We start from the raw sequence: 23,911 nt of genomic DNA, 5'->3' as shown, positions 1-23,911 counted from the left end.
AAGAAACGCGACATGAAGTGATGCTTCCTGAGTGGGGGCGGGGGGCGACAAGACTCCACGCTCCGTTTCTGTCCATGTTTAGCTAACATTCGACAGGCTTCGCATTTAAAAACCCTTGTTGAAATTAGGAAGGGAAAACGGTCATTTGTAAGAAGCTGTTCAGTGTGTCAGTCCCAAACAGACTGGGAGTCACGCGGTTTGGTGCTGGCAATTATCCAGGGAACGTCTTTCTGTGGGGTGGTTGTCACCCAAAACAGAGGAACAGATCTCAGCTAGTGCCCGTGTCACACCAGGTGTCCCCGGGCCTGCATTTGTGCACTCGTGCCTGGGGGAGGGGCTCAGAAAGGCTGCCTTGGCATCCAGGGCTCTGACTTCCTGTGAGGAAGACCTCAGGGGGCACAACACCCTACTCTTCATCAGGTCCCATCGTGAATGTGCCAACTGGTGGACATCCCATCATTTTAGAATCCCCTGTGTGTATGTATGCACTGTGTGTCCACAGACATGCCCACTCTGCGCAAGGACAGGCAGAAGCAGAAGTCAGGGCCTATGGGAAAGAGAATCTTTTTCTTTGGTCTTCTTGCGAGAAGGATCATGTGAATCTTTAAGACTCACCATTTTAGCCAGCACCAATCTGTTAAAGAGTAAGAATGTTTTCTAGCCCATTTGATTAACTTTCTTTAAAAACTCCAGCATTTAAAAAATTGCTTATTTAAGTACTACGGTAGGATAGGGTGTTGGTGAGCTTTTGGGTTGTCAGTGACCGAGGCTGAGTCTGTCCCCTTTGTGCTCTTACAATTTAAAGTCAGTGCTGTAAGGCGAGTTTGAGTGGTTTACAAATATGAACTCAATTAGTCCTCACAGTGGCCGTAATCAGAGAGAAGGTTACTACGTCTACTTTATGTGTGAGGAAATAGAGGCACAGAGATATCAAGGGCCTTGCCCAGGGTCACACAGGCAGGACACACAGACTGAGGCTACTCTTTGTTGTTTTCTTTGCTTTCTTTCTTCCTTCCTTTCTTTCTTTCTTTCTCTCTCTCTTTCTTTCTTTTCTTCCTTCCTCCCCTCCCCTCCCCCTCCCTCCTCCCTCTTCCCTCTTCCCCCTCTTTCTTTCTTCCTTCCTTCTTCCTTCCTTCCTTCCTTCCTTCCTTTCTTTCTTTTTCTTTCTTTGAGACAGGGTTTCTCTATAGCTTTGGAGCCTGTCCTGGAACTAGTTCTGTAGACCAGGCTGGCCTCGAACTCACAGAGATCCGCCTGCCTCTGGGATTAACGGAGACAGCCACCAGCGTCCAGTCCAGACAACTCTTACTCTCTTTGTTTGATGCCTCTCTTAGCTGGGTCTCAGGCTTTAAGACACTTTGTCCGAAGGTCATTTCTTACAGATGCTGTGGACCAAACTTTGAAAACAACGTGCATTTGAACTTGGTGGCTATTGCTGATCTGCCTTACACGGTGGCTTTCACAAGGCATTCTCCCTGTTGAGTCGGCGACGGCGCCCTTTCAAGACTTTATGGTGACATAAACCTTCCTGGTTTCTCTCTAACCTAAATGGGCTAAGAAACAAAGAAAAAAACTCCGCTAGCACTTTAATGGGCATGTCTGGGTTGTAAATGATATCGAGATCTAACCCAGGGTCTTAAGCTTTCTCAAGAGCAGAGCGGACCACGCTTGCCCAGTGTTCATGTACACTATGAGCTGGACACAGCTTCACGTGATTTGCTCCTCGCAGGACAGCATGGTGGCACCAACCGGCCCAGGAGCCCATGGGAGCCAGTCAGGCTGACTGGAGCCCTGAGCTTTGCCCACAGTGGGTGCAGCATTTCGAGGCTTTTTAAAAGGGCTCCTGTGAGATCAATGAAAGCAAGCCACCAGCTCAGGGGAGCCCATAAGGGACTCCTGGAGCAAGAGGACAAAGGGAGGATAAAGAAACTAACTATTTTTGTGACTTAGTGTCTGATGTCCTGGAAATCTGGGACCATAATTAAGCATAATATTAACAACAACAAACAATAATAATAAAATATTATTTCTTAATATATAATTGATATATATGAATATATTATATGGTATATAACATATATGTATGAATATATAATGAATATGAATGCATGAATATATCTAATGAATATATATTCATACATGCACAAATAAGACTTGAAATCAAACTAAGATATGTCAGGTCAGGCAACTGGATGGTAAAATCCCACTTAAAAGAAAAGAGCGCTGGCCTCGCCTTTTCTCCAACACAGGTGGATCATGCTCGCTTCCTTTTGAAACAGAGCCTCACACTGTAGCCCCCGCTGGCCTGGACCTTATGAGCATTCTCCTTTCTGGGTGTCCAAGATGAAAGGCATGGGGGACAGTGCCTGGCTGAAGCGAGCTTTAGAGACCAGTGGGCACTTCAGAGAAACCTCGTCATGAGAGGCCGTGGTGGGCAGGAGGGACAGCTTGCAGCCTCTGTAGGCTTTCCTACGCTAGACCCCAGTGTAGGGGTTCCCAACTGTTGCCTTGGGGAATCTCTAGAAGGCCCCTCTGCAGCTAGGTAAGGAAGCATCAAGACAAACTCAGCCTCATGGGCTTTTCCAGATCAAATTTTGACAGGTTAGTTTAGGTATGCAGATTCAGTAGGGCGTAGCAAATGAGATCCTAGACACGCCGAATCGTTAGGTCTTCGATACATGTGTTTTACACAGAGGTTAGCTTGAAGTATGTTGCGTTTCTGTACATGAACTTTCAGGGCTTGTTCAAGGTGTTTTTGTTTTCAGGATCACTCACCCATCATACATTTGATCATGTTCTAAGATGACATCAACCACGTTCCTCAGAGGGGTTTCCCCCTTCACACTCTGGCAAGGCCTCTCCCTTTAAAGTCTGTCTTGTCTGAGGCAGGCAGTACTGTGCTGGCCAAGAGGAAACCAAGACTCCCAGGGAAGGTGCGGGAGACTTGGGGCCCTGCCCCTGGCGAGGTACAGAGCCAGGCTTTGTAACAAGTCCGCCTCTAAGGTGCTAACCAGAGGCCCCCCAAGGGGACAGTGAGTGCAGAAGAAATGCTTGTGGCTGGGACACTTAGGGGACAGGCAGCACTTACAATGTTAAAGGATACAGCAGGGGCTCTGAGAGCCTCAGTCACAGGCTATCCCAGACTGTGCTGCGGTTAACAAGAATAAAATTCTAATTTATTAGCCCCGAAGCCATGGAGAAAATAGCCTGTTTGATGGTAGAGTCTGAAAGCGAATAGGGCTTTGTGGTGTTTTCAGGATTCTGATTATGTTTGTTGAAGGGTCAGGCCTTCCCTTTAATAAGTGCCCTCAGAGTTCCTCATTACAATGCAAATAGTGATGGCTCAGGGTAACATAAAACATACAGGGCCCTGACTACAGGACAAATGGCGTTGAGGGGTCCGCAGAAGAGAATGGATTGTGTTCATTAAGTTTCCTTTCCCGGGATCCACGCCATTGGCTCTGCCAATTAAAATAGCTCTATGTGAGTTTTAGACCCTATTTATTTTCCTCTGTAGACTCCATAACCTACATATTTAAAATGGCAATATCAAAATAAAATGATTGATATACCAATGGCTAAGAGAAACATTTGGTTGGGGTAGGAGACGGAGCGATGCCCTTTGCTCTGATTTCGCTTTCAGAGATCAAGCCCTCGCTCCTGGAAGTGTGGTGGGCTCATGTGAAGGTAAAAGCACAGCTGGGAGCGGCTAAACCACTGGCTTTTACATTGACAAAATGGATTGAGATGAACACATGGAAAACTGAGATTTGAAATGAGGAGGCAACAGCCTTATCAATGACAGAGTGGAAAATATACTCAATTGAAAACATTCCTTTGGTTGGGGATAGTGGATTTATTTTTTTTTATGGTCATCAGCCAGCAAACTGCAGATAACATTCTTTCACAAATTGAATCCATGTATTTCTCAGTGGTTAAAATTCCAATAGAACATGTATTATCAAGAGGCGGCATGCTGGGTAAAAGGCGTGCAGACAAAGCATGCACGGAACACACAGCGGGGGAGCTGTTCTCTTCATGTTGGGCAAACTACATGCACTGTGGAGAAGTTCTTATGCTTGGCCCTCTTTAGAGCCCAGCACATGGAATTACAGAGGAAAGCGGAGGAGATTGAGTTATACACGAGAGATCCACCTCTGAATGGTACCAGGGCAGGCAGTCAAGATTGGAGGGTGCATGCAATGGCCTTTGACTGTTGCCTGGGGTTCTGGATTTATTTTTGTATACAGAAGATAGCCAGTAAATGGAGGCTAATGCATCTCATTAAATAGAAGTTTACTCAAATAGAAGCTGTTGAGTCCAAAGTTTGACCATTGTGAAATTCCATACAGTGCTTAAGCACATGGCATTATTGCTAATTTGATTTTTAATGTAAGAACAACCAATATAACTAGGATATTTTTTGCATGTATACCTGTGTGTATGTGTGTGTGTGTTTGTGTGGGCATTTGTATGTGTGTAGGCACACCTGTGTATTCAGACACATGCCTTGATTACCCCTTACCTTGTTTATACATGGAGGCTGGGTCACTCACTCGAACCAGATTGGTCTAGGTTAGCTGATTTCCTCCAGGGATCTATCCTTTCTGCTCCTGCGCACTGGGACTACAGGCGGTCTCAACAGAGGAACTGCCCAGGTCAGGGTGGCCCGTGAGCAGATCTGCGAGGGACTGTCTTTGTTGATGATTGCTATGGGAGGGCCCGTTGTGAGCAGGTGACATTTCAGATGGCTTATTCAATGTTCAGTGTTATTCTTGACCTGAACTCCATAGCCAGGATTTATTTCTTCTATCTTTTTCTTTCTCTATTCTGACCCGATGTTTGTTGTCCTCTTTACCACATGTCATTTGGGAGAGGGGAGCAGAAACTGTTTATGATTGACTTTCCAACAGTAATTCAAAAGCATGTAAAGTAAGTCCCGGTTCCTCTCTATAAGAACACCCAAAAACAGCAGCCTACAGCAGGCCAGTGGAGCGGGGAGGTGACAGGGAGGTGGTAGCAGGGACTGCACCGAGCAGGCACTTTGCTTCCCTGGTGGGGAGCAGAGTCTTGGTTCACACTTCACTGTTGTCTGCACTGCCCCAACTACGACAGAAATGGCATATGACTAAGGCCACTTCTTGTTGGTAATTCACTCTGTCTCCCAAGTGAAAATCAACTGTATCATATTGGTTTTGTTTTGTGATGGTCTTGCAGGGCCCTCTCCAGAGTCTGATGGTAGCTGAACGCTTGGGCTGAGGAATGGAGCAGGATGTGAGGCACCTCTCAACCTTCGAGGGCAAGAGCTCCAAGCCCCAAGGTCCAACCAGGCCAACTCAATGCGCACCGGCATTGGAGCTCAGCCACACAGCAGGTCATCCCTATGTGGTACACAGGAGAACCCGAGCCACCTCCACTGCGCTGACTGGGCTCAGCTCCATCCAGTGGTTTCCTGAATGACCTTGCTGAAGCCCTGGGCAAACACCTCTGCCTTGGTGCCTGCCTAATTCTCCCAGGCCCTGACTAACCTAGAGGCTGGAGAATCTCTGCTACTGTGACTGGCTTCATTGAGGTTTCTTGCGGCTTCCGTGAGTTTTGATATTTATATTTCCTGAGACGAGCTTCTCTCTTTAGTGTCTTCTAATTTATGACTGCAGAGGTTCAAGACACGATCTAATAGTTTTTTTCCCAGCCTGTTAGTGTCTGTGGTTATTTATGGTATATTTATATTCCTATCTCTTCTTTTCTTGCTTAGCCTCAGCGGAGCTCTCCAGGCGGTTAGTCCTTGTCCTGTCGGCGCTGCTGTAGGTGTGTTTTTATCTGAGGGGAGCAGTGGAGCCCCCAGCAATTCGGCTGCCTCCATGTGATGCACCTGAAGCTGTTGCTGTGAGACTTGCTGGGGTTCTGGTATTCTTAGCTAAAACTTCCTTTAATGGAAACTGAGCCTGTCGACAGGCGAGGCCCCATCAGGAATGATCCACATCTCTGGTGATGTGAGTGTTACAGAGCTGAATTCCTGGGCTCTGAAGGAAGGTCATGTGTAAAGGACACAGGAGGTCTCCTGAGCGTTGACAGGAAACAATACCCAGTACTTTAGCAGGCCTGGGGTGTGTGTGTGGGGGGGTGCGAGAATGGGTTTCAGCAGGGAGGCATGGGCTCTGCCCTGGGAGGCATGGGCTGTGCCCTGGGAGCCATGAGCTCTGCCCTGGGAGCCACGGGCTCGGCTCAGGACACATGAGATGAAGCCCATACTCCATGCACAGAAGGCACTGAGGACCCCTTACACCAGACTCTAAAGGCATGCTGGTCCCCTGCCTCCTGGTCCCTAAATCCTGCTGTAACACTTCTGAGGAAACCTGTCACTCACTTTTAACTAACAATAGCACAGTGGTGAAGGTCTGCGTACCATGAGTGTACCCTCTTTCTCTCCTGTCTCGGGGGCAGCAAGATGTCACGTGGGAGACTCCACGTCCATGAAGTCAGGTGCTGGGCTATCTCCAGCTGAGAGCTGGCAGGGAACTGACGTTCCTGCTCTGACTGTCCACAAGGGATGCTGCCAGCAGCCACGTGACCTTGGAGGCAGATCCTTCCCCACCTGAGCCTTAGATGAGACAGGCCCAGCTTGTACAACAGTTACCCACCCTAGGCAGAGAACTGAGCTATGCCAGACTCCTGACCCAGGGATCCATGCCATAACACAGGTGGTTGCCTAAGCTGCTGTTTTGTGTTGACACAGCTATACGGCAATGCACCCATGACTTACTCATCACTGTGGAAACGAACCCTTCAATACCAGCTGGACCAAAGCAATTCCAGTCTCACCAGCAGGACACTCAGGAAGTCAAGGGCTCGATGCCTGTCTACTATCTTCTGCATCCTTGCAGGGACACGTGAGGGACACTCCCCAACCTCTTGGGTCTCCTGCCGGAAGTCACCGATTCTTCTCTCCCCTCTTTTCTCAGACACTCACTAAGAAGACACACATCCTACGGAATCTACTCTTCAAGTAGCAAACTTACCATCCCCAGGAATACCATCTCCTCTTCCCTCTCCTTCACTGTCTTCTTGATTTGATGGAAACCTCGCCAAACCTGCGAACAAATGCATGGTTACTCGCAGCAGACATCTCCTGTAGAAACTGCCCAGTCCGGGTATTGTGACAGCCAACTCCAGCCTGCACTTGTGGGTGCCACTGAATTATTTTTCAAATGCTGGGATAACAGGCAACAGCTTTCTTTTCTCCTTCCTCCTTCCCTCCCTTCCTTCCTTCCCCCTTTTTTTTCATTTATTCTCTCAGACAATGCATCCCAACCGCATCCTTCCTTCCAATCCCTGCTCCTCCCCCTGCACCTTCCAAATCCCCCAGGTCCATCACTCCTCTGTTTCCCTTCAGAAAAGAGCATCATGGCACAAGTTAAAATAGGATTAGATGCAAACTCTCCTATCAAAGGCTGGACGAGGCAATAGTTTTCTTACATTTTTAGTTTATGTGATGTGTATGAGTGTTTGACCTATGTGTGCAATACACAGGTACCAACAACCACAGAGGCCAAAGGAGCGCATCAGACCCCCTGGAACTGAAGTTAGACATGGTTGTGAGCCACCGTGTAGGTGCTAGGAATTGAACCCAAGTCCTCTGGAAGAGCAGCTGATGCTCTTAGTCACCGAGCCATCTCTGCAGCCCCACAGACAACAGTTTTAAAGAAGGATAATTACAGAAATGACTCATAGTTGCTCTTAAATCTTACTTGGGAGTCTTCAAGAGATGCTTCTAGAAGTCAGAAGAATGAGGCTGTACCTAATGACAGTACTTCACTGTTTTACAATTAAAACCTTCCAAAGGAACATGGGAGGTAACAGCTCAGGCGCTTCCAAAAACTGTAAAACCAAAGCTTAGCTTAGGGTGCAGAGGCCGGAGAGGTGCAAAGAAAGGAATCTGACTGCCTTTCCCACAGCCAGCCCTCTCCCGTGACAACCCAGGCACAGCTGGGGACAGTGTCCTGCCCCTCAGGCTCTGCAGTGTGTCCCTATACTTATTTTCTTCTTAATTCTGATTTGTGCCACATGGCTGTAGTTTTCATCTTTCCACAAGTAACCCTGCCCTCCCTTAGGTAAAAGGATACACTACTAGTAACACTATATAAAGAGAGAAATCCGCCCCTAGGGCCCCACTAGCAGGAAGACCTAGGCTCTGGCCCTTTGGTGGTGGTGGCTGGAATGTGCTAAGAGGTGAGACTGTCCTCAAGGCCCCAGGAGTTGCTCCTGGCGTCTCCCTTCTGCAATTGTCGCAGCACGGATGCAGCTTTTAAAAAATCTCATTGTGGGTTTACATCCTTGCAAGCTCCTAGCAACGTTCTTTCCAACAGTTATCGGGGCCCTTTTGGAAGTCTTTGGACACAGTGTTCTGCATCTTAAACTTCCTAGTTTACAACAAACAAAATAAAAACAAGACAATGGTTCTCTAGGGTGGGTAAGCCAATAAATCTTTGTGGGGTTTACTAACTCAACCCAGCTTTCTTATAGGTAGAGCTTTGGGTTTTGAATTTCAGAGCTCAGCCGCAAGACTGAAACGTGTTTTCTGCCCCTCCCACCCCCAATCCAGAAGCGCCACCATGTTCATACTTTTTGGATCTGCAGAGCCGCCAGGCCCGTGTCAGCTAGTCTGTGGCCCAGCAGCTTGATCTCCTTGGCTCTGCACTCCTGGAGGAAGATCTGCCTCATGAACATCGCCCTGAGACGGCCCTGCCTTGCTCGCTCCGCAATCTGGATCAGTTTTACAGCCTCTTCAAATGCTAGGATCTTTACAGTATATTTCTGCAAAAATTTAAAAAAAATAGGCAAATCAATATTTATACATGTTGAACTGGACCAGCAAGATGGCTTAGCATGTAAAGGTGCTTGCTGCCAACTGTATACTATACTACAGCAGCAGCAAACTGTGCTTGCTGCCAACTGTATACTATACTACAACAGCAGTAAACTGTGCTTGCTGCCAACTGTATACTATACTACAGCAGCAGTAAACTGTGCTTGCTGCCAACTGTATACTATACTACAGCAGCAGTGAACTGTGCTTGCGGCCAATTGTATACCATTCTACAGCAGCAGTGAACTGTGCTTGCAGCCAACTGTATACTATACTACAGCAGCAACGAACTGTGATTCTGACTTAGGGACTGTGTTCTAGCTTGCTTTTCTGTTCCTGTGACAAACACCATGACCAAAGCAGCTCGGAGAGGACAGGGCTCATTTTCACTTTCTAAATTTCAGTTCATCATCAGGGGAAGCCAGGGCAGGAGTTCAGGTCAGGAGCATGAAGCAAGCACCACAGAGGCACAGAGGCACGCTGTACTGGTTTGCTTCCAGGCTCCCCGTTAGCTACCTTTCTATAAAGCCTAGGCCCATCTGCCCAGAGATGCTACCACCCACCACGGGCAGGATCTCCTACAGCTAGCAATCAAGGAAGTGCCCTCACACTACTAAGGGAGGGAGAATTAGTTTCTTCCAGGGACAGGTTCCCAAATAGGATGCCCAGTCTCAAGTGATCATCTCAGAACACATGTACACATGAACAATGTTAAATGGACTTAGTAGGTTGTAGATTATATATATATATATATATATATATATATATATATATATATCCATATATACACACATTCATTACTTTATAATAAATTATAAATATATTATATAACTATATACAACTACATGTAATATATAATGTCTATGCATATACATGAAACAATTGTAATTACTTTATAATGAATTATAAATATATAATTATTTATTTATATTATATATTATATAACTGTATACAATTACACACATATATAATATATATTACACAATATATATACTGTATACACAACAATAGTAACTAAAGTCGAGACTATAAATTTGGAAGGAGGCAGAGTCACAGGAAGAGATTGTGGTGAGTGGGCAAACATGGGGCTCACATACAGAATTCTCAAAAAACAAGCCCAACCAAATATTTTTTGTAAAAAGAAAGAAAATCCTCATAGACACTTCCAATCTGATGGAAGCAATTTCTCTGTTGAGGTTCCCTCTTCCCAGGTGTGATAAGTTAATAACCAAGGTTAGCCCCCAAAGACCAGACCATGATCCTTCCAAACAGAAAGCTAAGTGGCACCCCAAAAGTTTAGTTCCATAGCAAATTAGAGCTGAGATGACCAGAAATGTCCATCAGACATACTGATGGATGCTGCAAATCCCATCATTTGCTTAATGGGAGAAAAAGCAATGGAAACCGTGCTTCTGAGAAGAGGACTTATGCATCCCTCCGTCAAGTAAAAGGCTGAAGCCCTCTGTAGACTGACCAGTGATGAGGATGCTAAACCGTTCAGGACTGTTTGCACCTGTGTGTGAAAAGGTGGGGCCTGGGACCCAGTCACTCTCAAAGCTGAGGAACTGAGTGTGAATTTCTAGCACTCAGCTAAAAGGCTGGGTGTGACAGTGTGTGTCAGGAACCCCAGTGCAGGGGTGCATGTGGGGCATAGGCAACTGGATCTTTGGCACAGTGGTCAACCAGTCTATGAATCAGGGAGCTCCAGCTTGGGGGGGGGAGAATATATATATATATATATATATATATATATATATAGTAATTACAAGTGTTGCATGTATATGCATCAATATCAGAAAGTAATGTAAAAACTGATTGAGAAATACACTCAACATACAAGTGCACATACATGCACTTGTATGCATGTGAAAAACACACACACACACACATAAACAAAAGAATTTGGGTTCATGCTGCAGACTATGGGGTCTCAAGAGGGGTATGTAACAACAGGGCTAGGTACTTGGAGTGTGCCATTTTTATGGGGTACAGACAAACATAAGTAAGGTTTTTGGGAGTCTTTAGAGGCCCATGGAGACCTGAATGGGATCGAGGTGAGGCCACTGTTGTCCTGAAAGCAGGGGAGGGAGCCGTACAAGAATGAGGAGTATCATGGGAGAGAGTGTCCCTGCAGGGGCAGAGGCGCATTTGCTGCCGCATCCAGCTTTACAAGGGGTCTGGGGGTTTGAACTCAGGTCCTTATGCCTGTGTACAAAACCCTTCACTCCCTGAGACCTCTTCCAGGCCTTTCTTTTCCCGGTGGCAGTCCTTCTAGGTGATCTAAATGTCACTCAGAACTCATAAAAGGCTAGAGAGCAACTGAGAACACATAGTAAGCTTTGAGTTTGGGAATTCTGAACTTGGTGGGTTTATGTTCTGACTTTACCTGGTGAATCAGAGAGGAAAGGCCAGCTGGTAACGGGCTCATTCTTATGGCTCCCCATGTAAGGCACAAGGCATTATCATTTGATTTTTATTTCACATAAAGCAAACATAACAAATCCCTAACAATCACCCCCAAAGTTACATAATCTCTTATAGACTTCATATAGCAAGCAGAGAGGGGAGGCACTTTTCTCTACTTGAGAATAAGGCAAATGTTTCCCAGACAGTTGGGGGTGTGGAGGAGGAGGTTTTACAGACAATGAAGGACATCTGTTAAAATGATACATACTGTTTTGGGAAGGTTCAATCCACATTCACTTAAGATCTGAGCGAGGTTTTCCTCTCTTCCTTTTATGACTTCTAACCTCTCCTTCAAAAAATACCTGGGTATGGGGACATCCAACTGTTGCTGAAGAAGAGAGAATAAACGCAAGACCATTTCGTTAGGATGCCAGGACTCAAATGCACCTAGAATTATGGTGGGATGAGTGAATCACCGAGACTTGCTTGGGGGTCAGGTAGAGAGAAGGTTCAGTGGGTCAGAGTGCTTGCTGCACAGCATGAAGACCTCAGTTCAAATCCCAGTAGTTACTTATGGACATGTAGGCCTAGGGCAGCTTTGTACACACCTGCCAAGAAAGGCTCTATATAGAGACAAACCAGAAAGTAGGCCTGAGTCTCAGTTTACCCTAAGGCAATACCTGACTCCAGAAAAGACCACAAACTGAGACCATCCAGTCACCACCCAGGAACAGACAAATCAGCATCCCAAGAAAATACCAACCATTGTAGATAGGATCACCTGGAGTTCCTTAGTCCAGCACACACCCATCCCCTTTTCACCAGGGCATCCCTAGACAAATGTCAGCCAATCAGGGATCCTGAACCTTAGAAATCCCTCAGCCCAACTTCTACTATAAAAACCCCACCCCAAATGAGCTCAGGGATCTCTGATTGTGCTAATGCATTGGACACAAGGAGAGTTTGAGTTCAAACTTGAATAAGAATAAAAGCTCTTTACTTTTAGATGCGGGACTCGGTGTCCTTGTTGATTTTGGGGAGACTCCGAAATCTGGGCATAACAAGCATTTTGGGGAAGTCACAGGGCCAAGGAAAGGGTGGGGGGATAAAGATGCTCTGCTGTTCTTCCCCAGCCTTCTCTCTGGCTCTAGTAGCTCTTCTTGCTCCATTCTTCACAACTTCCAGCTGCCAGCTCGGGAGGCCAGTTCAGACCAGAGGCAGATACCATCATTTTCTGGCTACAGATTCTCTCAGGGAGGGTCAGCCTGATATAATTTCCTTGATGTTCCGGTCTCTGTGGTGAGGACTTAAGTCCTACCATGCAAATAGTTGGGGGCTGGCCAGAAAAACAGCAAGGAGCGTGGACTACGTGAGAGAATGGCCACAGTGATCAAGAGGATGCTGGCAGGAATGGTCCACCCCAATTGCTGGAATATTCCCAAGGCTTGCTTCTTTGCCAGGACACTGTTCACGGAACCCAAACGCTACTGCTGGTCCAGTGTTCTGGCCCCTGCATGTCAAAGACATCACGCGGCTTGTCCATCAGTTCGAAGGCTGGAGGAAAACAGTGTTAATGTCATCCTACAGCACAGACTTCCGGGAGATGGCTGTTCCCATCACCCCTTTCCTCCCTGGGCACAGCTGGCTTCTCACAGCCGCAGCATTTCCTAGTTGTAAGGATGGCGACCAGCTGAAGGTTGGGGCAGTGTAAATAGCAGGAAAAATGGAGGTAGCCCAGCATGTGGGTCCCCAAACCTCTTTAGACTGTAATTGTTTAATAGCCTTGAAATTAGATTTAGACATTGAATGTCACCTTACTAATTAAATTTGAACTGTAATTCAATAAAAAGCGATACACATTTGGCCTAGGCCGTTCTTCCTCTTTTCACCTGGGCAGGGTGGTGGGGTAGGGGCATCAAGCACACCTGACTGCATCTGGCGGCTGACTTTTGTTCTTGGAAATGCAGGAAGGCACATGGGAATTCTGGAATGCCTTGACTCGTTCCAATTGCTCTTTTTAGTCTATTCTGACGTCATCAGATAACAATATTAAAAGAATCTTCACCGGAGAAAGGAATGGCCTTTCCAAAAGTCAAAATATTTTCAAAGTGAAGAAACATTAGGCTCTGTGGTAAAGACATTTTCTCTTCTTAACTTTACCTGAGGGAATCACCCTTTCAAAATGGAAGGTGAGCTCACAGGGCGTACACCGGAAGAAACGAGATGTCCAGTGGCCCTTAAAAGTCCATCCACTCACCATATTAGAAAAACTTCAGGCAAATGTCTGTCAGTAGGCAGGGAAAGGTTCAGTGGCAGGGGCTGAGTGACCACAGAAGGTGCCCAGGTCACCAGGTGGCAGAGGGAGACTCCCTGGGCCATAAAGAGGGTTACCTCCTCCTACAGAACCTAAAGAACAAAGGCCATAGATATAAACGTACAGTGTCAGTACTGACCCAAAGCAAAGGAAGACATTCATTCAGCTGGGCACAAGTCCCGGCCATTCAAGACTATCATCCAAGTGACAATGGGGTAGCACAGGCAGAAGGACATTGTGGACCAGAGAGTTGGTGGCATGGCCCAGAGAAAATGGGAACCTTTGGGCTATGGGGTATTTGTGAGAAGGTCAGTCAACTAACTCCATTTCAACCACCATGACATTGTGGCATCTCTGTGATAACAGGACTTCAATGTCAGACCCCCGAGCTGCTCCAAGATTGGTCCACCCAGACAAGGAAGCAACCAAAGCCTTCCTCATGCTGGTGAGGTTTAAGTGAAGAAAGTGGTCAGGCTTTTAACTCAACCAGGTCGTCACATGCAAGCATGGCTAAAAAGTCTGTAGACAATGGGACACAGCCTTAAGTATCTCATTTACAACAAAAGCCGAAAGAGGAAAACAATAACAAAACCTTACCGGCGCCAACTTCAGGTCCTGTAAGATATCGTCAAAATAATGGAACTCTGTCAGCTCCAACTCTACCATCTCGTTCTTCAATTCCAGAATGCGACCCATCACACCATCCAGGACCTTGCGAATCAGCATGCGCTTCTGTGGATGAACGATCTGGTCGTAGACATTCTCCATGTTCCTGAAGATCTGCACATACTTTATGTAGAAGGTAGCTAACATCTGGAAGACTAAGACCTTGTTTCTTTGTGGTTCGGTCATCTTCTGAGAATCCTTGTCAAGCAGAGAATTGAGGGCCTCTTGGGTCTGGTGCCACATTTTATTGTACATGCTGGAGGAAGACATGGAGTTTAGAGACCTCATATATAAACTTTACCCCACTGGACACATGTATCGGCCACCTGGCGTCATAAAACAGAATACGGGCAGAAGCAAGCTCAGGACACGATAAGTGGCTGGAACATTCTCTGGACAACTTATGGTGTTTTGACAAGCCCATTTTTTTTTTTAAAAAAAGCATTACTATGATTAGTTAATAGTTTTTAAAAGACTCATTATAAATAATATAATTGCTCTTCAATGTGTCTGTAAAGCCACTGTTACTGTACTAATTTAAATAATAAAGCAATCTATGACCAGACCAATGAACTTATCTTAACTGATTTAAATGTATATATGATGAAGTTTATATTGAAACTACCATTTTGGAAAGTAATTCCACATTGCCTTGTAAAGTTGGATGTGTGCAGGCTCTGTGGATAAAATTTTATGACTATGTAACAAGTATAATTGTAGCAATATTTTTTTTCAGTGCTGGCGAAAGAATTCAGGGCTTTGGGCATGTTTAGTACTCTCCTACTAAAATATATCCTTAGGCTTTAAGAATCTTGGTGTGTGTGTGTGCGTGTGCACACGCTTGCACGCGTGCACGCATGCAGATGTGTTGAGGTCGAAGGCCAACCATCATGTCATTTCTCAGGAGGCAACAACCTTGTTTCTTGACTCAGGGTCTCACTGGCCTGGGAATTCATCCAGTAGTCTGGACTGACTGGCCAGTGAGTCTCCAGGATTCCCCCCTTTCTACCTCCTTAGTGCTGGAAGTGTAAGGGGGCATCACCATACGCAGCCTCTTCCCCCCTCCTTTTTAATAAAGTCAGGTCTGCCCACTTGCAAGCCAACACTTTATCGGCTCCAGCCTCCAGCCCCAGTATTTTAAAAGACAAGAGTAGCAGACATCTGAGGCCGGTGGCTCAGTGGTTAGAGTACTAGTTACTCTGGCAGAGGAGCTGGGTTCAGTTTCAGCACCCATATGACAGCTCACAGCCTTCTGTAATTCCAGCTCCAGGAGAACTGATGCCCACTTCTGCCTGTAGTAGGCATTGCATGCAGATGGTTAACATATACATAAAGACAAACACTAACACACATAAAACAAAAAAATACTTAAGAAAATAGCAAAAATCTAGAGATAGCCCACCAAGGAGCAGTGAATAACTGTAAGGTAGTCACCAAACTGCTTCACACAGAGGTGAGAAAGTGTGGATGAACCATAGCTAAAGAGAACAAGTGCTGTCCTTAGAGTCATGACAGCATATGAGAAGCCAGGGCCTGATGGGCTCTGGGCCTGCTGGGTCCTCTTGCCCCACATACTCGATGGAGTTTATACAACCAGAAGTTTGCTGGATGAATGTATGGAATGCAGACTGTTCCATGCCCTCCCTGGGCTGGAGGGCAGCTGAAGGCTGGAGATATCATTCACCAAAGGAGCTAGCTACCAGGGCACCATACCACCTCCGTCTGTCTTCTCTGTTGATTCTAGCTTGAGATTTGCCCAATAAGCCTGTTCAGACAGAATTATGGTAGACATTTCCCCTTCCCAAACTTTGGCCTTTCACACCTAAGAACTCGGGCTGAGATCAGCTAGACATCACGGGTGTCTGAGCAGAGGCAGCTCTGGAAAGGATGACAGCCATGTCCCCTGACTCGGAGAAGCCAGAGCTTGAGGTCTTTGATACCCTGAGGCTCCAGTCCAAACACTTTTCAGGTGTCCTAGCGCCTGGTCTCCAGCTATCAATTGGCCTGTGTCATTTTCTGCTGGACCTGGAGTCACTTAGCCACCTGTTCCCTGGAGTGTGTCATAAACAGGGCTAGGAATCACATGGCCTGACACAGCTGTACAGTCAAAGCTCCTTTCCAGCCCCCTCAGAAGCCTCTGGGTCTCCCCTCTTCCAGGGCAGCTCTGGCATCCAGTGGTATGATGGTGATGATGATGGGGATGATTGTGATGGTGATGATGATGATGGTAATGGTGGTGGTGACGGTAGCTAATGATATTGGTAGTGGTTGATGATAGTGATATTGGTAACGATGTCACGATCACAATGATGATGACCGTGATGATGACGGTGGTGAATTAATGGTGATAGAAGTTACTTAATGTATATGTCTCGAGCCACTCTTCTGAGAGCTTTCCATATAACAGTGCATGGCATCCTCACAGTACCCTTCTGATGTGGGGAAACCAGAGCGTTCAGAAGCTATGGCTCAAGTCACAGGGTGTGAGGGCACACCATGTCTGGGTGTGCTCACTTTCGGGCTTCTTGTTGCCCACTAAGCGTTATGTTTCCTGCTTGTCAGGAGGAAAGCCAGTGTGAGTAGTTAGGGGCACAGATACAAGGCCACTACGAGACGTAAAGACTGTGTGAATCCCAAGTCAGAGCTTTTCCTCCCTCCCATCCCACTGAGTGAGGATTTGGAGTGTGGCATCCGGCACGCCATCCGCAGCGTGTGCAAGTGCTACACTCCCGAAACTCCAGCGACGGATAGAGGACTCTACTAGTGAAAAGAGGAGAGCAGGGCTGTCAAGAAGCATGAGCTGTGACAGCTGCAGGACATCTCAGTGCCCACATACTTAGTAGTGAATGGCAACGATAACTGACTAGAGGCAGTTACCGTGCAGGGAAGAGCAAGAACCGCAGAAGCAACGTGCGCCCGCTCAGAGCACCTGGATACCTGACTTTCGGCATGTGTGTTCAACACCTCAGAAAGATAAGCAAGAGGGGAGCACGGAGGAAGCACAGATGAGCAAGTCAAAGGTGATGTCAGGCCCGGATAGGAGCAGCTAGGGCTGGTCATCCTCCTCGAGAATGCAAAGTCAGGAAAGTAGGAAGTCAGAAGGAGGTCGTGTCATCAAAGCCCAGACTTCCGGACTCTGAGCAGGGCTCAACTTAAGATGGCCATTGGCCTGAGACACCATAGGTGGAGCACACCAGCAGCTGAAAGCATCAAACACACAAACATCGCAGGATTTATTTTGGGGACAAACTAGGGCTTGGGTCCTCAGCCAGCAGACACACTGACAAGAGAGAAGCATAGGCTGATTCTGTTCAGAACTCAGATCTGAAGCTCCACTCAGCAAGCCAGATGCAGCCAGAAGAAAAGCATCTCTAACGAAGGCAGGGTGAATCTCGGAATGACTGTGGCTCACCATGCAGGAGCCCCTGATCTCTCACAGCTACAGGATGTCAAAACCACAGGGTAGTTGCCAGCATTTGAGAAAATACTCAGCAAACTGATAGACAGCCCATTCCTGAGTGAAGATGCCCTGTGCACACAAATGTGATGGTTGCTACAGGATGCTGAATCTAAGGACCACTGCATCCTCATTAGGGAAACACGAGCAATATGACCCTGGAAATTTGGAGTAAAGGAGGAAGAAGGAAGGGATTGACTAAAAAAACAGAAACAAAAAAACAAAAACAAAACACTTAACACTGCTGTTTGTAAATAGCCTAAGTGCCAAATGCAAGGAAATCAGTAACAATAATGATGTTGATTAAAACAGCAAGGCTCAGACAATACCCACATAAATAAAAGCATGAGAATAAAAAGAGAAATCTCACCTATAACCCAGCTCAAACAAAGGGCAATAAAGAACACTGGGGGGCTATGCAGAACTAGTTGAAAAGCATTTTAGAGTGCAGGAGTCGAGATCAAACAGAAGAGGTGATCTGCTCCTGCTCGACGATACCAAACATAAAAACAGCAAAGTCTGGGGGCTGATCGGCAAATGCAACATGAACAAGAACCCACGAATAATAAACTGGGAGTAAATATCATAATTTTAATGTGGGGATGGAATAAACAGTAAAAGATGAAGGGAAATGTCTCGTTAAGTTTTCTATTACCATAACAAAGTGAGGCCAAAGAAACTTAGAAAAGGCTCATGTGTAGCATGAATAATAAAAACCCAGAGACAGATATTGGGGCTCAAGCTGAAGATCAGAAAAGCAAAACAGCCAAGCCACTAGAGAAGTCTTACCGCTACCAAGGCTGGCAGACTGCAGACTGAGCCCCCAGCCTCTGTCTCCTCCTGTCTTATATTCCCTTTAGTGCTGGGATTAAAGGCATGACTCCCTAGTACTGGGATTAAAGGTGCGAACCACCACCACCTGGATCTGTTTCTGCACTGATCTTGTGTAGCCCAGGATGGCCTTGAGCTCACAGAGATCCATCTGCCTCTGTCCCCTAAATCCTGGGATTAAAGGTGTGTGACACCACTGTCTGGCCTCTAGTGGTTTAGTTTTATCCTCCGATCTTCAGGCAAGCTTTATTTATTAAAACATAAACAAAATACCACTATACTCATGGTTCCAGAGTGTTAGAGTCTGTGACCATCATGGTGGAGAGTGTGGCCCAGGGCAGGGAGGCATGGGGCTGGAGCAGTAGCCGAGAACTTATATTTCATCAGCAAGTAGGAAGTAGAGGAGCTAACTGGAAATGACATGGGCCTTTGAGACCTCAAATCCTGCCTCCTGTGACACTCTTCCTCCCACAAGGCCACACCTCCTCATCCTTCCCACTAGTTCCACCAACCGGAAACAAATATTAAAATACATGAACCTATGGGGGCCATTCTTAAACCACCACAGCAACTTATCCTTCAAATTGCTAATTGTTGCGGCAAGTACCGTAAGGAAGCTGCCTCCTAAGATCTGGGTGACTCCACTCATGTATCCATGGACTCAGTCTTCCACCATGGGGATCCCCAGAAGCCCTAGCTGAACAGAAATGCAGGATGAGTGGGTCCTGTGACAGGGAGGGCCAGCTAGGCAGGCCCATGTAGGGGCTGTGCCCGCCACAGAGTCCATGCCCTCCTGCACCCACTTTAGCCAGGGTTAGGGCAACAGGGGGCATTCAAGGTTGTGGCAGACTGGTCATAGCTGGAACACTGATTCAGGGACAGTCCTGGTGACCGGAGCCTCACAGGCTCTCCCTCTGGGCTGTTCTCCTCTCTCTTCCTCTCCTGTGCCTTTCAACAACCCTAGAGGCATGGTGCTGGCTGAAGGGAAATACGGAGTGCTAGGTGAGCACGTGAGACCATGTCTTGGCTGGATTTCTTTACCACTAAAGATGGCTCCATTGCATGCTGACAGGCCTGTTCCCTAGGGACTAAGGCTTCTGGCCTTGATCCCTTCAATCTCTCTATAGCCACGCTCCACCACTCTGGCCTTCCAGGGACCTAACTAACATGCCTCAGCCACACCAGCCTGCAGAGTGCTGACCTCATTCATAGACACAGTGTGCACGAGCCCACATAACCTCCCCTCAGTATCTGGTCCCTTCACTCATGTAGGACCCGTGATGATAATATGAGATCAGGGACATGACAAATTATCCAACAAGAGCATCATGGAGACACATTTCACAAACCAACAGGAACCCTGACTTCCAGGGTGTGACACTGTGGCTTTAGTATATTTACAGTGCTGTACAACCGTCACACAGTCTTTAGTGTATTTGCTGTATGTACAACCGTCACACGGTCTTTAGTGTATTTACTGTGCTGTATGTACAACCGTCACACGGTCTTTAGTGTATTTACTGTGCTGTATGTACAACCGTCACACGGTCTTTAGTGTATTTGTTGTGCTCTACAACCATCACATTGTCCAGTTCTAGAATGTTTTCATCACTCCAAGAGAATCCTGTCCAGTCAGTCACTCTTGAGTCTGCCTCCTCCCAGCCCTTGGCCATGAATCCTGAGTCTGCCTCGGTTGGTCTTGTCTAGACAGTCCTGCATAGGTCTGCCCCTGCTGCACACATCCTAAAGGAAAACCTATTTCAGTAGCATGGCACACTACAGAGAGGTGGGAGTTTCTTGATTAGGAAGTGACCAGGCCAAGCATCCAGAAAACCAGACAAATCATTAATCCAGGAGAAGATCCACGTCCAAAACTCAGCATAGTACAGTGTCTACGTAGATCCGACGGCTTTTGATAACTCCCTGAAGCAGAGAGATTGTAAGACGAGCCATCATAAGTCTAGAGCTGTCTGCAAACGGAGTCTGTCCCAAGTCACTCTCTGTGAGTGGCTTTCTACACTCATACCGTGTAGCAAGTTGACTCCCGTTGTAGCACACGCCAGGACTTCTTTTGGTTTAACGCCAAACAACCTGTGATACTGTTGGCACACCCTTATCCAGCACCGGCCAAGGGACCCGTGGGACATTTCTGTCCTGCCTTGAGCAGGGTGGTGATACTTCAGTCACACAATTCTTTGTGTGGACATGGGTTCACTTCTTTGGTTGTGGCCTGGCAGGGTCAAAGGTGAGAGTGCAGTAGTGATAAAGCCATCTCCTTCCTCTCAAGGTATTTAGGTACAGGCAGACCATGTCACTTCCTGTGTTCAAGAGTCCTCAGGTTGATCGGGGGAGGGGGAGGGAAACGGGAAGCGGTTGTGGGGACGAGGCAGAAATTCTTAATAAATAAATAAATTAAAATAAAAAAAAAAAAAAAAAAAGAGTCCTCAGGAGTGGATCCCCATCCCTAAGGTGGCCCCCCAAGGGGTTGGGGCACACAGGTATGATGGTGTGGAGAACTTAGATTTATCTCAGTCCTGAGACTGCCTAGTGGTTTCAAAAGCCCATGATGGAGTTCAGAGTAGAGAACACAACCTAGAAAGCGACAGACTCTGAAGTCAGGAGGGCAGTGGGTAAGGGCTCAGAAAGACCACATAGCTATTCTTTAGCTTGATAGACTTCTTCCTGCCGCTGATGACTGGGGAGGGACCATGAGCTGAGCTTCCTCAGAAAGTCTAAGTGGGTAAATGGGGATTGCCTCCTGCCACTGACAGACAATAATAAACCTTCCTTCCTTCGCACTGAGTTCATGGTTACCCCTTTCTGTGTGCTCCCACTTCCTGCTCTGAGAGACACCTGGCTTTTCCCCACATGTGCTCTCTCTCTCTCTCTCTCTCTCTCTCTCTCTCTCTCTATCTATCTATCTCTGTGTGTGTGTGTTGTGGAGTGCAGTTTGTATGGGGGTGCTCTCTAATGTGGGTCCCCTTCTGTGTGGAACCCTTCTGTCCTGGCTGTGTGCAGCTCTAGGGGCCTCCTGGCTATTCACACGGCCTCCAGCCCCACTCTCTCCCCAGCTCCCAGCTCCGAGTCCCGCATCCTCAGGGGCTAACATTACTGCCCCTGATGTTTCTGCGTTATTCTTCCTCACGCCCTTCCCTCGGAAGAGCACTCTTTTTCTGCCTTCCTTCTAGATGTCCGGCTACACTCAGTCTGGGCTTGCCAAGTCGGTACCCGGAGCTGTCTGCTGGCGCATGAGCTCCCACTGGCCCTCACTATCAAGGGTGGCACCCACCCACTCCTGGCCTCCTATACTCTCTTGGTTCCGTCAACACCAGGCATTCCTTTGGCACACCAAAATGAAGTGGTTTCACATCTAATGACTCCGTCTAACCTGTCCTCTGCCAGGGTGACCACTCTGTCCCCTATCCACTGAAACTCTTAGGCCTTCACTGCATTGGCTTCTCTCCTCTGTCTCCAGAATGATCTTTCTGACCCCTCACTCCGCTGTCTGCTACCAGCATGGACCTTATGCTGCGAATCTCGCTTCCATTCTTGCCTCTCCAGACTCACCCCAGCAGCACAGAGCTGGCCTCCTTCCGCACACCATTTTCCCACGGAGGGAGGCTTTACTTCCTTAGCTAACTTAGCTCTTCTCCCTGCTGGCCCTTTTACCTGCACTTGCTCCATGTCTCATATAGACGGTCCCGGGCCCACACTGTCAAGCTCCTTCTTCATCTCCGGGAGGCTTAGAGCTGACATTCAACAGCCTTCCGTCCAGCTCCACGGGCTTCCGTCTGCTCTCCTGATTTCCCCATACCGCATTCCTCACCCCTTCCTTCCATGAGCTGGGAACGCCCAGGCTTAGGTTTCCTGACAGACAGTACTGAGAAGCTGGACGGACCTGAAGCTGCGGTCTACAGTGGCCGCAGATGTACGCCGTGAGCCACTGCCCTGCATGGTGCTGGGAACCCTCTTCTTCCGTATGGAAAAAAATATTGAGAGCTACCACTTTGCAGGGGGGTGATGACCAAGACTCGGCCTGGAACTTTCTCCAGTTAGCCATACCACATTGCACAGCATGGGGTAACTGCAGAGCCAAGGCTATAAGGAGGTGAGAGAGACACACTCAGCAATGGCCGGGGGTCTTTCTGGAATGCAGTTTAGAGTCTGGGGTTCTCACAAGCAACCCATTCACAACCAAGAGAAAAGTCGCCTCTGTCAGCCATGGGCGTGTGATGGAGGCCTGGAGGTAGACCCTCCCTCTGAGGAAGGAGGGAAACAGACTAGTGTCCTTTGCCAGCGAGACAGGGATAATCAATCCTGAGACATATTGAACTTGATAAAAGACAAAAAAGGAGGAGAGAGGAGGATGGTGGAGAGGAAGGCAAGGTGGAGGGGGAAAGGCAGAAGAAGTCACTCTGGAGAAGACAGAGGCTAACAGGTGACCCACTACTTACAGGTTCGACATGGCTGGCCTTTTTCTGTCTTTCCTTCACCCACCAGGAAGCTCTTCCTTGCCCTCTGAAGGCTGGCCTACTGCAGAGGTCAGAGAAACCCTAGAGGTTCCCAGAAGGTGGGGGTTCCTCTGGAGAGAGGGACAGGGACAGAGTACAGCCTGTCGCTTGGGGCAGGGAAAGGCTCTGAGAGGTGGGTTACCCTGCCGTCACCCCCCAGGGGCGCAGGCACTGACTGGGGTTCCCTCGCTCTGGTTGGTGCGTCCGACTCTGGAACCTCACTTCACCCACTAGAGTGCCTCCAGGTGGCCTTAGCAACAGGGACTCTACGCCTACGCCTGCGCAGTGCATGCTCGCGCGTTTCCCGTTACCGTGGCAACTGCAAGGCAGGGCGTGGTTAGGAACGGGGGCGGGGCAGGCTCTACAGCTGCTCGAATCGGGAGCTACTCAGGCTTCGAGGTCCTTCTGGCCAGGGTCTCAGCTCTCTCTGCCAAGGGTCTTGGGCACGGACCTTCCTGACAGCAGACCTTAGTCTTCCCACCTTCAGAGTGGGCGCAGAAATCACTCCTTCGTCCAGCACTCTGGCAAGTGCAAAGAGGCCTGCTCTCCTGAAAGGGGAGTTGTTAGCGACCCACAGGGAGGCTTTCTTTCCTGCTTCCTCTCTTTGGCCTTGGTTAAAGCTGAGGTTTACTGGCAAACTTTACAAAGAGTCTACAGTTCCCCTAGCCAAAAACAAAACCCATATACACACACAAGGAAAGGAGACATTTCTAAGATGAAATCATTTGATACCAAAAAGAAAAAATCTTGCTGTGCTGTGGGAGAACCAACAACACCAAGAGTCAAGCTGGCTCTCAGGAACAAGTGTCTTAGATGCCAAATACAATGTGCAAAACTCCTGAGCGAAAACGGGACCCAAG

General features: G+C 47.6%; 1 protein-coding gene across 1 annotated transcript in view; it reads right to left on the bottom strand.

Moving 5' to 3' along the window:
- Positions 1-23,221, bottom strand: part of Iqca1 (IQ motif containing with AAA domain 1) — a 125,027-nt gene extending 101,806 nt beyond the window's left edge. Inside the window, exons 1-5 of the mRNA XM_041650471.1 lie at positions 22,995-23,221; positions 14,184-14,508; positions 11,541-11,660; positions 8,623-8,814; positions 7,020-7,091 (exon numbers count right to left, since the gene is read on the bottom strand). Of these exons, the coding sequence (XP_041506405.1) occupies positions 7,020-7,091; positions 8,623-8,814; positions 11,541-11,660; positions 14,184-14,508; positions 22,995-23,005 (720 nt within the window). The 5' untranslated portion in view covers positions 23,006-23,221. The remainder of the gene's footprint in view (positions 1-7,019; positions 7,092-8,622; positions 8,815-11,540; positions 11,661-14,183; positions 14,509-22,994) is intronic.
- Positions 23,222-23,911: the final 690 nt, after the last annotated feature.

Source organism: Microtus oregoni, unplaced genomic scaffold (genome assembly GCF_018167655.1).
Source record: "Microtus oregoni isolate MIOR12 unplaced genomic scaffold, Mior012 000004F_ref0000308, whole genome shotgun sequence".
NCBI lineage: Eukaryota > Metazoa > Chordata > Mammalia > Rodentia > Cricetidae > Microtus > Microtus oregoni.
Note: the sequence above shows the minus strand (reverse complement) of the source record. Positions and strands in the feature narration are given on the sequence as shown.